At 35.2% G+C, this 14,312-nt stretch overlaps 3 protein-coding genes across 6 annotated transcripts in view; 2 read left to right on the top strand and 1 right to left on the bottom strand.

Annotated features, from left to right (window-relative positions):
- LOC105170517 (poly(A)-specific ribonuclease PARN-like) overlaps window positions 1-3,281 on the top strand; it is a 4,741-nt gene extending 1,460 nt beyond the window's left edge. For 2 of the 3 annotated variants that reach the window (XM_011091314.2, XM_011091311.2), the window contains exons 3-8: window positions 37-222; window positions 301-413; window positions 504-617; window positions 699-813; window positions 909-1,124; window positions 1,402-3,281. In XM_011091314.2, coding sequence (XP_011089616.1) covers window positions 37-222; window positions 301-413; window positions 504-617; window positions 699-813; window positions 909-1,124; window positions 1,402-2,057 — 1,400 coding nt within the window. In that variant the 3' untranslated portion in view covers window positions 2,058-3,281. The remainder of the gene's footprint in view (window positions 1-36; window positions 223-300; window positions 414-503; window positions 618-698; window positions 814-908; window positions 1,125-1,401) is intronic. The other variant, XM_011091313.2, reaches the window with a different exon arrangement.
- Window positions 6,057-6,889, bottom strand: LOC105170516 (putidaredoxin). Its single transcript, XM_011091310.2, has one exon. It carries the CDS (start codon window positions 6,779-6,781, stop codon window positions 6,284-6,286), a length of 498 nt encoding a protein of 165 aa, XP_011089612.1. The 5' UTR covers window positions 6,782-6,889; the 3' UTR covers window positions 6,057-6,283.
- On the top strand, window positions 8,951-12,480 carry LOC110012570 (calmodulin-like protein 3). Of its 2 annotated transcripts, none has more exons than XR_002287764.1 (2): window positions 8,951-9,177; window positions 9,637-10,047. XR_002287764.1 is itself a non-coding variant. In XM_020696611.1 (2 exons), the coding sequence occupies exon 2, from the start codon at window positions 11,752-11,754 to the stop codon at window positions 12,211-12,213; it is 462 nt and encodes a 153-aa protein (XP_020552270.1). In that variant the 5' UTR covers window positions 8,951-9,177; window positions 11,731-11,751; the 3' UTR covers window positions 12,214-12,480. The 2 variants fall into 2 exon arrangements, 1 of the variants encoding a protein (XP_020552270.1); XM_020696611.1 differs by lacking the exon at window positions 9,637-10,047 and adding an exon at window positions 11,731-12,480.

The raw sequence follows: 14,312 nt of genomic DNA, 5'->3' as shown, positions 1-14,312 counted from the left end.
TTGTGCTGGATGTAATTGTGTCTCTTCTTTGGACAGGTATATCATACTTGTCCAAAGCACAAGAATCAGCTACAAACGTTCAAATTGGACATTTGTCACCTAGCAGCTGCACAGTACATTCTTCATCAGTTCATTCAGTTGCTGATTCTCTATTTACAGAAAGGATCAGATCTCGAGTTAAGAATTGGATACGTGCTTGTAAAGATTCTAATAAAACTGAGGGTGGGTAACATGTTAACTCATCTTATGATCTGCTATCCTTTTCTTTGCAGTTCTGATGTATTCATTTGCCAAATACAGATGCTTTGATAAGTTCTTTGAGAAAACTTATATCAGGAAGCGAAGTTTATGGTTCCAGGCCATCCTTGAATATAGATGTGTGCAGCGAATGTCAAATCAAGCTTGCATTAGAGGTGAGTTTACTGCTGTTGAGGGACTATATTGAAGATATGATATGTTTAAGTGTATTTTTCTGCCTTTTAATTGTTTTGAATGAGCTGCAGACATTGAAAGAGTTTGTTGATGTTGTACCATTACAACTTCCAAAAAGAGGAGCAGGGGTGCAGGCTGTTCGAGCTGTTTTGACGAGTTCACAAGAAGACAAGAACCTTCTTGAGGTATAAAATCAACAACTATGCTGGGTTGTTATATTATATGTGTTGATTCAACTAGACTAACCTCCATATATCATAATACAGAAGGAACTTCAACATATGGAACAGGAGCAAAGAGAACGTGTTCTTGGCTTCCGAGAGGTGATAGACTTGATTTCGACGTCTCAAAGACCCGTTGTTGTGCACAACTCACTTAATGGTCAATCTCTACGCAAAGCACTTTTTTAATCCTCTCAAAACTGTAACTGCTGAAATTTTAATATTAATACACTTTGTTGTGTTGGTTTTGTTCAGATTTTGCTTTTATACATTCAAAGTTCCTAGCTCCGCTTCCGTTAACTATGGATGAATTCAGAAGTTCTTTGCATTTGATCTTTCCTCACATACTTGATGTCAACCATCTTATGAAGGAAATTGGCCCGTTTGAGAAAATGAATAACATGCCAGCAGCCATTTCCTATTTGGAAAGGAGGTTTTCTGGATCAATAGACATGGACATTTCTAGTCAAGGTAAGACTCAAGTTTATCAGATCTTATAATTTTCTAGAGAACTGAGATATCTAGCCTGGCAATCCCCTTTTCCTTTTCTTTTGTTGCTGAATTTTGGAACATTATAAGAAATTTGTTGCATATCTTGTGTGCTTTATAACAAACATCTGCTCATATGACAATGGTGAGTCTTTCTGGTGAGCCACTTGTCCTTGTTCTCATGGACTTTGATGCGTCAGCTAACTCAAAGTGCTTGTGCTTTCAAGCTTTAACTGATTGGAAATTATTTCATTTTCAGCAGACACTGATAAAGTCAATATTCATGGGCATAATGTTCTGAGAGTATGCCATTTGTTTGTTAAATTATGCTCCATACTGAAAATTTCTCCAGAGGTTCCTGAAGATGGTCAAAGCCATTTGTCTCCTTCCCTTCCACGACATTCCAATATATTTAATCCCTGCTCAAGTAATTCCACAAATCCTATTGAAGATGATGTGAGAATTTGGACTGGCAACAGCAGAACAATTAGCATTAACAATTTGGTGTTCTTATGGGGGTTCGAAAGTGGAATATCCGCCCGAAGTCTGAAAGACCTTCTGTGTGATACACATGATGTCTTCTCTGAGGAATTTGATGTTCGGATGCTGGATAGGACATGTGCAGTAGTTGTTTTCTGGACTCCTGGTTTCGCAGAATGTTTTCTCAGAATAATTGATTCTGGAGAAATTATATCTACTAAGCTGACAGGTTTGATCTCTGGAGGCCTAAAAGCTGCAGGCTATGAGACATACAAAAGAGTATGCGAGTCAGGTTTACGGAAATCAGATTTAGCAGACTGCTTAGACCAAGCCATGGATGAAACTGAAATCCTTTCAGGAACCGTCAAGTCACAGCAGGAGCAACCAGTGATATACTGGAATAATGATGAAATGATCAATCTCAATGACCTTTGATAGTCGCAGTTTCGCATTGCATGTCCCAGGAAAGGGAGAGCCATAGTTTACCCAATCGATCAATCCTATATTTTGGTTGAGGCAATGCTTGGAAGAGGTATCCACCCAAACTCTGCAACAGCAAGACACATTATGATCTCCAGTTTCGAAAGATCAATTTTGAGGGGAGCTACTTGGCTGATCCAGGGAGCTGTTGGGCCGTCAACATCTCCAAACATTCATCAGGTGGGACCCATAGCAATCACCACCTGATGTATGGTGAGGTTGTCCTTGGACAAGTACTACTCAATTTCTAGCATCCATGTTTCCCATATTCTCATGTGACTGGTGAAGGAATATCTGATCCTTGAATGATTGAGGCCGTGCACGACGCCGCACAGTAAGCCTAAGCCGAAAGGCAAGAAGGCATGTCGGGCACGCCGTACGGGAGAACGGCCAGGTGTCGGCATATCGATTGGGCCTCGGACTTATGATGATGTCCTACTCGGGCGAGACATGGAAGGCGGCCATCGAGGGCGAGCGCCTAGGATGTACCGAGTGTGTTGGATAAGAGACGGGCGTTGCGTGCGCAAGCGTAGTGCCGTAATGCCGAAGCGGAGCGAGGATGCTCCTTAGCTTCAGGATTCGGGCAACTGGATGCCATTGAGGGAAGACATTTCGTATTAAGTCCTGGAGAAGCTGTATAATCACAATACATCATCCTAGGGGCTCTTTCCTCTCTTTGGGTTTTTAGCATTTCTATACCTGCACTTGAGACTGAGGGCTACACTGCCAGTTTTCTGTCAAACTCGAACCAAATCTAACCCATTGATAGTTCTAAAGTGTACCAGCATCAGAATGTTCATTGGATATGAGAGTTGTTTGTAGAGAAACTCGGCGTGCTTGATTTGTAATTGGGAGTATGTATCTGCAAACGACATCGGAAAATGGCCCTTGAACAGAGGCATCACAATTTGTCACATTCCAGTTCGAGCATGTTGGGAGGGAAGCATGCAACTGCTACTGGACTTTGAAGTTGTTATAGCTTTTGATGATTTCCTTTGAATAATTGAGGGGTTGAAGTACATCTAAGCCTTCACCCTGATAACTCCCTCTTAATGAATATCAACAACAGTATATGAAGTTATTCAGTTTGCACTGTGAAACTTTGGAGAGAGGGAGGGAAGGAGGTCCTTTTAGTATGTAAAGTGGTAAAAGTGCTCAAAACAATTTCTACTCCAAGCATCCTTCTAGTACTGATTTAGAGATGACTGAGACTTGAAAAATGGTTTATATTGGTTAGCAAGTTTGAAAATGCTCCAACAATCGACTATTCTCTGTACTAAATTATGAAGTGCTCCTGCTCCAAGTAGTTAGTTTCCAACCAATCTGTTAACACATTCCTGCATAATTTAGTTACCTCAAAAATCAAATAACGACTAGTTATACCAAAAGAACCAATCCCACTTTGAAGTTCTAAGATCCAGTGAATCATTTAACTGCACAACTACCATACAGAAAAGAACTAGCTGTTGAAAATCAGAGCAAGTCCGGCGCAGAGACAAAAATTGAACCTCAATGATGAGCCAGATTATTTATCACCGTAACAGTAAGATAGATGATGAGCTGTGCTGATTGAATGGCTTGACAACTTAGACATGCTCAACGGACAAGATACTATGAAATTGTATACAACACTCTTGACAAGTACCAGATACATCTGTAGTCAATTGAGGTAAATATTGAGAAACGTGATCCAGCAGAAATCTCTAAGTATAGTAGTTATTACCTGCAAAATAAAAGACATTATTGCGAATTCAAACTGCCACACTCTGTAAATAAACCATTTGGTGTCGGGTGAAAGTAGCTGCAATGGCAATAAGGAATTCTATAATAGCCTAGACAAGAGTCTGAATAAGAGAGAGTTATATATAGTGAGATGCCACTATAACAGCATTACAATCCTCCATAACATGCATGAAGGTATCTAGATCAGCAGACTGGAATCCATGAGAGCAGAAATGCAGAAGCCAATTGCATGTTTTGCTCATATACTCGGATGGGGGAATTCAAAGCTGTTAGTGATTCAGCTTCTTACTTTTGATCAAAACTACATCTCCATCAACTTTCCCGTCATGTATCTCTAACAATGGGAGCATAGAGGACATTCCATGAAAGGATGACAATGGTAGCGGCAAAATGGAATGCTGGAATAGAAAACTAAAGGATCAAAAAATAGGGCAACCTATGGATTCAGCACCAATTACACCCAGAAATAAGCATCTTGTTGATGGTAGAGAAAACAGGTCAGCTTCGAATAGACAATGCAAGCCTCCAAACCAATCAAAAAGGAAGAGGAAACAAAGGCTCAACTGAAATAATTTCTCCTATCCTTGATCTGCATGCAAAGACAGATGAGAATATATTCACAAAGCCATAAGCTACTGCAGACCTAAATCCAACAGAAGATTTAAAAGATACGGTCCTGGTGACAATGGTAGGACCAGTCCTGATGATCAAAGACAACCAACAAGCAAGGGAACCGAAGGAATCCTGGCACAGGGATGATATAACACATACCAATTGAAGAGTGCAAGGCCTCAGGCTGCCATAACCTCATTGTTTCTACTCTTCTTCTTAGAACTATACAGAAATATAATTTTCACCAAATAAGGCATAAAAAAGACCTTGTCAGGAACATAGGCAATAAGTTTTGTTCATACCATCCTCAGGACTTGTCACCAACTCAAACATCTGATCTCAACTGGATAATCACCAATATGATAACAGCAGCAGTTCATTATGCAAAAGAACAGCAACATGGTCCTCAAGCTATCATAAGCTTGTTTATCTCGTTTTTTCTAATTTGTAAGACAGTTTTTTAAGCATTCAAACTGTCACTACCCAACTATATAACTCCCATTCGAACAGCAATTTTTATCTAAAATGCATAAAGGTCCAAATCCATTCCCAGACTTCTTATGCAACGTCCACCTAAAACTTTCAAGACATTTCTGAGCACAGAGATGACTAATTAACAGGGGATAGATTGTCAGAGAAGGTCCATTGCAGAATGGAGCATTCAAGATAATGGTAGCAGAAGGACATTAAGCAGGACAAACATGCGGCAGTGGATTCGGTAATGAAGAAACATGGGATGATATCTTTATGCCTGAAGCCTTTGAGGTTTAATTTGTTTACCACAAGTTCCAGATGGGAAATGGTGGATGCAGTCAAACATGATGATGGCCATTTTTTAGTATTTACTAATGCTACTTCAGGAGTTGGCATCCTACGCTTCAACGGAAAAGTGGGTCATTAGACTATTCAGATACATAAAATAAACTGGTAAAAGACTATTAGTCTTGGCAGGTGGAGTAAAGATACCCTACTGAATCTTTAAGGACCAAAAACAGAACACCAACTTCATAGTGGCAACTATAGATAATTTAATTTAATTAATTGTTCAGAAACATAACCAGCATTGCCAAGAGGCACAAAACTGAAAGCACATGTGGTTTTGGGTCCCAGGCCCAGAAATTATGTGATTCAGTAAGCAGCTCAGCTAAAAGATATTAAACAGGAAAACTTCTATTCTCTAGAACGATCTATAATATTACCTCTTTTCCGCTCAATGCTGAACATGTTCCAAATAAGTGAAACCAAACTACAATAGGTACACAAAGCACCTAATTTTGAAACATCATAGGTCCTCTGATGTCTGATCCCAGTGGTCTAGAAGAGTGACGAGGGTGCGTGCTACTAAAAGTTGGCACACTGTAAAATGAGATACAGTACATAGCAGAAAATGCAGCATATTAGCTTTCTCAACTGCACAAATGAAACCTGATGTCTTGCCAACACACCGAGATTCGGTGATTCAACTAGGTAGCATATTAAACTATCATGTGTATAGCAATTTAATTTAAGAAGAAGTTCGAACTTCACCAAAATCACAAATTTCTATTCATTGCCTGTTGTTTCAGTTCTATTCTTGCAGTTTCGCAATCAATCAAAGAATTAAGGGCAACAGGATAATTTCATATTTTCAAATCTAAAGTGTTGAAATAGTCCATTTATCAAACTTCATTCAACAGTACACATATTTAGAAAGAACAATGAATCCGCCTTCAAAATATCCATCATCATCATGGTGAATCATCCATAATATCCATCCACATTATTCGAATAACAAAAAGGCCTTACAACTGGCCACATCACCAATCACCGCTTCAGGAATCAAAACCTTACGGAATATCCCATGGCTTTGGCTCGGGAACGGCAACCACCATTCCCTGCAAATCCGGCGTCAGAACCACCTGGCACCCGAGCCTCGAATGCTTGTTGAGAACACGATTCCTCGAATTCCTCTTCAACACGTACTGCTCATCATATGTCGCCGGCGGAAGCTTCTCGAGCCACTCCTGCGCTATGTGAACCTCACACTCAGCCGAGCAGGCGTCGATCTCCTCGAGCCGGTGCGACGCCGGGTCGATTAACCCCTTATTCGTCAGCGCCTTCAACAGGGTCTGACCCGAGAGCCCCACGACTTCCTGTTTCTGCCCATCCGGATCGATTGCGAAGAGTTTGACGATTCGATCAGCAACTTTTGCGGAACGAGAAGAGGCGGTGACAGCAGAGGAGGAGGAGGCGGCAGAGCGGGCGATTACAGCTCTCGATGAAAGGGAGAGTGAAGGGGTCTTGGAAATTCGGGAGGCGAGTTTCTGGAGTGTGGAGATCGCCATTGTTGTCTTGTGAGGGTTTGAAGTGGAGAATTGGGGAAAATCTTGATTATATTGTAGACTGCTATTTCACTCCTTTGGCTCTTCTTCCCTTTTTCCTTTTCTTTTGTTTTTTTAGTTTTATTTTTTCTTCTTTTTATGTCTTTCTTTCTTTCTTTTCCTTTTTTTTTTTTTGTGTGTTGTGTGTTTTGGCCTTTTTATTATTGCTAGTGTTTTTTATTTCTTTGTTTATTTCCTGAAAATTATTATTTGGTTAGAGGGATAATTTGCAAAAACTCCTATATCTCTCCGTCTAAGCATTAAATTTTTTTTTTAGAATGAGAGAATTGCTAATTAGATAGAATTTAAAAAAAAATAATTTCTACACCTTTCCCATCTTCTATCTTGTCGCCCCCATCCCCTTAAAGAAGGGGGCGACGCCACCCTCAGCTGAGGAGGTTATGGCACAATTAGACGACTGACGTCACTTAGAATGCCCCCTCATCCTCTCAGCGGTCATGGGGATGGATTGGGGGGGGGGGGAGCAATAGAAAGATCGGGGACCAATTTTCTCAATTAAATTTTATATGATTTAAAGTAATCATTTATTTTTATAATTTTATGTATTATGCATTTTTTGTTTGTATTGGTAATATGGATCTTTTTCCCACTAATATATTAGATTATATACTTTATTTTGATTTATAATATATTTTAAAGCGTGTAAGATATTTATTATATTCATATAGAGATGTCATGCGTCAACAGCTAGTATAAAAATAATGAAGGTTTTATTTGATTTATGTGATAGAGAAAAAAAAATGGACGGGGGAGGGGAGCAATTTAATAATAGTTTTTCTTTAAATTGTTTAGTATGATTGAAAGTGGAGTGAATATCAAATAATTCCACTTGTTTGATAAGATGAAAACAAATTGAGAAGAAAAGTCTATTTTTTTTTTATTTTATTGAATAACTATTATCTTTATTTTGTATTAGAAAATAAATAAATTAATATTATACTAATATAATTATAATATATAAAAAATTAAAAATCTTATTAATAAAAATATTTATTAAACAAACTTTAAAAAAATATTAATAAAAATTTTATTAAACAAAAATAAATTTTTTTATTAATAAAAATATTCATCGTTGACTTCGATACAATAGGCTTTCAACGATTTTGTTATCTTTTTTCTAACGATTATGTATAGTATTGCTAGCGTGAATGAAAAAAGAATTGAAGAAAAATTATATATATATATATATGTATATATGAGCAATAGAGTAAATAAAAATAAAATATACTTTTTTGTCTTTTTAGCTTATACTTTTACTTTTTCGCCCAATTAAACTCCTAAGGAGTTTTGTATACATCGAATTTTACTTCCCCTTTATCTTTTCCGTTTAAACCAACTAACAAACTATCTCTTATACTTTTTTTTTTTACTTTCAATTTTCACCCAAATCAAACATACTGTAAAAGTTTGTTTTTATGCAATTTGACGATCTTCTTCTTCTTTTTATTTTTTTATTTATTCATATAAGCACTTATGTGGTAGAAAAGAGGAAAAAAATACCCAACTAGTAAAAAAAAATCCCAAATACAAAAGTGTCCCCTATTTTTTTTTTCCATGTCATTGCTTATGTGGTAGGAAATTTTTTATGTAAATGCTTATACGGTAGAAAAAATAAAAAAATATCTAGCCAACGAAATACTTAATTTTGTCCACTTCAGTAATTTTTGACCACTTCTAAAATTTCGATAATCAAATTTTACAATTGCCAAAAATATAATTATGAGGTATTATTTGTCAGCTCTATATTCAACGTTCTTAATTTACCACAATTTTTTATGTACTGGGCAATAACATAATCAAGCCTTATCTTTAAGTAGTTTTATTATTAACTTTTTGGTAGGTGTGGTATCATATATTTGGACAACTAAATATTTATCTCATTTTATTTTATTTAAAATAAATTATTATAATTTATTTATTATTCAGTATATTAAGATAAATTATTATACTGTTGTCAATATAAAAGAAACAAATTATAGCTAGCTACTAGACTAGCTATGAACCCTAGCATGTACCTTTATTCTGATGGGCCAAGGCCCATTATTATCTGTGCCCTAACCCATTCCCTCCATTATTTATTGTCATCCCACCTCCTTCCCCTCCACCATTTCTGCCTTTCACTCTGCAGGATCGCAAAGCCTCTCTCTCTCTCTCTCATACAACACAAACCGCGTAGGACAGTTGTATGTGCATATTGATCTTTGTTGGTTTGAATTTTGTGGATTTTTTTCTGAAAAATTAGCTGAAATCAGTTTGAGCAAGTTCAGCTTCTTGACTGGATCCAGACAGATTTCGATCCAGGCAATTATACAATTCAAGCTTGCGATATGAACTCGCCGGTAACACTCGCCTGAATCTGATTTATCATCTGCTGATTTTTCAGGCCCTTTTTCTACTGGCACATCTCTTTCAGCTAAACTATTTTTGTACGAGATATTTCTTCGAACTTTTTGTTTTTTAGATTAGATGCTTTTATTATATTTCGCAAACGCACTCTGTCCCAAAACCTTTCTAGATGTTTTGAGGCAATTTCTACGTTTGCTAAATTAATTGATTTTTTTTCCAATTTACTCGTCCATTTGATCCTTCAATCTGTGGTCATTTTTGGGCACATGGTTGGATTACATTTTATGTTATTTTTTAAAGAAAGGAATAAATTCTGCAAAAATCTATTTTTAATCTCTATTAATCGGGCTAATATGTGTCAAATTAACCTTATTTAAACTGGCTTCAAGGCTTTGATACATTCAAGTCAATTTCTATAGAGGCATCATCGTAATTTCAGTTATTTCACTCAGGTGTCTAGGATATGAGCTGGATAACTTATTTCAGTTCCAGAGATGTGATGCATAATCCAGCTCAATCCATCCTCAGCGTCGTGCTGCCTTCTTGAAATCAGTTCACAATTTTTAAGCGAACAAATGACTTAAACCGATGTTTGCTGATTTCAAATTGTATTTGCACAAGCCAATAAGTAGAAATGTGAGTTGTAGATGAATGTGAGCAGAACGTGCTGAGGAGAAAGAGAAGTGTAAAAAGACAATTCAATTAAAAAAAGCAATGAAAATAGATCTTCAATAATAAAAAAGAGCGAATGTTTAATTTCTGTAAATAAGTATAAAGTATGGTAGAAATTCAATTTTTTAAAGTTTAATAATTAATCAAGTTAAACATTTTATATAAGGGAATCAGAAAAAGTTTTAGTGTTTTATAAATTATCTTATAATAAGATATTAATATTGGATTTTAATATCGTGGGGAAATACTTACTAATTTATATATGTGTATATATGCCTTTCAATTAATAAAATAACTAACTTATCTAAATTTTTTATTGAGAAATTGATTTTTTTTAATTTTTTTACTTTAATGTATTATTTATATATTTTAATTTTATTTATAATATATTTTTAAACGTGAAAGATTCATAAAAACTAATTTATTGAAAGCAAATGTATATGTACAATAAGACCTAACATAAAGCAATATCGCCGTAATTTATCCCAGTCGAAAAATGTCTTATGGCCTAGACATTTTGAGTGGGATAAAAGTAGAAAAATATTGGTGGCACGTCTCCATAACATGATTTCCATACAATTTGATGGCCGAGGACGTGCCCAGCTATTTGTACATTTATTTTTCATTTCACGATTTTAAAATAATTTATAATAATTGATATTCATACTTATACTTATTTATTTTGTGAATAATCATGTCTTTAATTAGTTAGTTACATGAATTATTATTTTTATTCATGTAAGTTCAATTTTAATAAAAAAAATAAATTATACGACAGAACTTCGTTCACTTATATACATACTATTACTGATGTGTGTGCATCATTAGTTATATATCTACATTTAATTGAATAAAATATAAAGTATTAAAAATAAAGAAAAAAAGTTTGGAAAAGTCAAAAATTATGTTTGGAAGTTGAGGGGTGTGGTGTAATTATATGTAAAATTTTTATAATTTCAAAATTTTAATATAGCATCTTGTGGTCTGCTTTCCTTTAATATATAAGTTTTTTTGTTAGTCAGGATTTATGAAATCTTTTGATATTAATAAAAAAATATTATATTTATTCTCGATTGATTTATACTGATTGCTAGTCAAGATTTATGAAATTTTTCTTTTATGATCAAATTATTTTTATATGTTAATGTATATGAATATGTATATCTTCATAGTCACAAGGGTCGTTTAGTTCAAAAAAATTGTTTGATTTGCAATAAGTCAGTAATAAGTTAATTGATGATAAATATTATTTTTTATTTAGTTTATTTTATTAATATCAATAAATTCAATGAGTTTTGACAACAAATGAACTTATTTATTAGACGAATGTAAATTTTAGAGATACTAAATTTATGTGTAATTATATCGGATTTCATAAAAGGAAAATGTAATTATCCTTTAATATTTGATGCAACAAAGAAGGAAAAAGCTAAAATAAATAATTATTTTTGGGACATTTTAGATAATCACGTACATCACGTGATGGAATATATAACAGAGATATGATCATCTTTTGGTGGGCTCTCCGCATTTCCCTCCACTTTTTGCTCAAACCTTCATCCTCGCCACTCCACATAATTCCTCTACCCAAACTTGGAAACCCATTCTGAAAGCTATTGTGAAATTGTTTTCTGTTCAAGAATTCAATCCAATTTCCAAAAAAAATTTACGCCCCCGATTCTCCTTTCTTCTCCATTTCTGCCAAAAAGAAAATAATCAATCTCAATGTTCATTAATTAATTCACAAAGATCCCCTATTAATTTTGCATTTAATTTCCCGGAATCGGTGCTTTCTGCACGGATTAATTGCGTGCTTTTGAAAAGGATAAGAAGAAGTGGATCGACTGATCGATTAAATTCATTTTGGGCATTAGGGTTGAGCGTTTGATGAAGAAATGGAGGCTCCGGAGCTGCGTCGTATATTCTCAATGTTCGATCGGAACGGCGACGGAAAAGTAAGCGGGAAGGAACTAAGCGATTCGCTGGAAAAGCTAGGGATCCACATTCCGGAGAAGGAGCTGAGGCAGATGATCGAGAAGATCGACGCCAACGGCGACGGGTACGTCGACGTGGAGGAGTTCGGCACGCTGTACGCGGCGATCATGGAGGGCGACGACAGGGGAGACGAGGAGGGCGACATGCGTGAGGCGTTCAACGTGTTCGACCAAAACGGCGACGGCTTCATCACGGGGGAGGAGCTCCGGTCGGTGCTGTCGTCTCTGGGGCTGAAGCAGGGGCGGTCGCTGGAGGACTGCAACCGGATGATCATGAAAGTCGACGTCGACGGCGACGGTAGGGTTGACTTTGATGAGTTCCGTCAGATGATGAAGGGCGGCGGATTCGCCTCCTTGAGTTGATGATTGCCTGGTTCATCTTCATCAAACATCCTCCTCAACACACATTCAGATATGGCCACTTTTCATCTCTGTCAATGTGTGTGTTTAATTTCACTTTCCTTTTTTTTCTGGGTTTCTTTGGCACCTAAAATTCTTGAAATTAGGGTTCTTCCTCCACAATGGTTTTGGTTGAGAAGAATCCAGTTTATGTAGTTCATGGATGAATTGCTGGTTTGTACAAGTAATTGCTATCTATGAGTATGAGTTGGTGAATTCCATTTTTAGCTATTTATGCTTCTTATTCAGTCGTGCAATGCAGAGCTTATTTAGAAACACCTTTTAAATAAATTTTTAGACATGACAAATCCATTGGAAAAAGCATTCAACCTTTGGTGATTAATATAAACTTATAAAATACATCACGTCTACAAGTCTACAAATTTAATAAGTAATGCCTTTTCAAAAATATATTTGCTTTTCTCACACTCAGATTCTCTTTTCATATTCATTTTTTTTTTAAATTTAGTAACATTAAAATAGTAATTTTCATCTCAGGATACATAATTAAAGATATGATTGGCATGTGGGAAAGAAATTAAGTGAGAAAATGGAATAAGGATAGAAAAGGAATTATGTTTGATAGTATTTCTATGATTGGTATACACAATAAATTAGAAGGTAACACAATTATCTTTCCTTAATCAATTCCATTCACATAATTGATAATTAGAAATAATAATCAGTGGTATAATTAAATTATTTTTATGATAAATTTGTCCTTAGTAATTTTTTTTAGAAAAAATAATTGCATGACAATGGCATTTTCAGAATTGCTAATAAAAGGTTATAATCAATTTATAAATCATCAAATATGTTATTGAAGACATATATATATATATATATATATGAAAACATGTACTTATTGACCTAAAAAAATAATTTATTGACTTAATACATAATATTTTATTAAAAAAAAATTAAATTCGAACAATCAAATAAACTAATCTATTTAATCATATAATACATCTTCCATTATTTCTTCAATACTCGATGAAAGAAATATTTTGAATTAATAAAACTAATTAAATATCAAACTAATATCACTTTATTTTTTTTTTATCACCACATACACAATTATTTACCAATACTAGACACAAGTACTTAAATTTAATAGCAATAAAATTAAATATTAAATTAATACAAAAAAAGAAGATAACTTTCGTTCCAATATGTTAGGAATAACTAATATTCTGTTTGAAGGAAGAAATGACTAATCCCTCATATAAGAGAATAAAAATTTCTATGGAAATAAGTATTTTCAGACATAAAACATACCAATAACAGTTGTAAAAATAAATTGAGAAACGTCTTTTTCATTTCAAGCGAATTTCTACTACCAATCATCCCCTGAAATTTGTATTTATAATTATACAAACCTCAAAGAAACCATCTCTAATTACCCAAAATTTATATCAAACAAAAAGTTTAGGACATCAACCTCATCATTGATGCAAGACCTAGTCGGCTATGACAACACTGCTTCAACGCCAATCTCAGGAAGCCCATTTTTCGAATTTCTATGAACATGATTCTCCAATTTAGGCCCATAGAAAAAGCCCATGGCCCATACATTTTCTCCGATTCTTCAACAGAAAATTGCAGAGCAGAAAGCAGAGTAGTGCAGAAAACAAAGGGAGAAAAATGGCGGCAAGAAATTTAGCATGTAAATCCCAATATCTGAAGCGTCTCTTGGCCAATTCTCTGCCCTTTGCTTCGTTTCTCTCACAATCCCACTTCATATTTCACAGCCCCGGGTAATTTTTCTTTTTGTTTCTTGAAACTTTTCTTTTTCCAGTTCGTGAGAGTGGGATTCTGTGCACATAAAGATTGCTGTTTTTCGTTGAATAAATTATGCCCGTACAATATTCTAGTGATAAAATTACTATTTTATTCAGTCGAATAATTTTGCTGTTGATTATGTAGTAATGTACATATATGCAAGATTGCTGCTGTTGTTGGGAGATGTTTGCGTTATGAGATGGGAGTGCAGAGATGTAATCTTGGGGGTGTTTCCTGGATTCATTCAGGTCGGGTTTGGAGAAATGTGGAGCCTGTGGTGG

Source organism: Sesamum indicum, linkage group LG9 (assembly GCF_000512975.1).
Source record: "Sesamum indicum cultivar Zhongzhi No. 13 linkage group LG9, S_indicum_v1.0, whole genome shotgun sequence".
NCBI classification, from domain to species: Eukaryota; Viridiplantae; Streptophyta; class Magnoliopsida; order Lamiales; family Pedaliaceae; genus Sesamum; species Sesamum indicum.
This window is presented reverse-complemented; position numbering and strand designations above follow the sequence as displayed.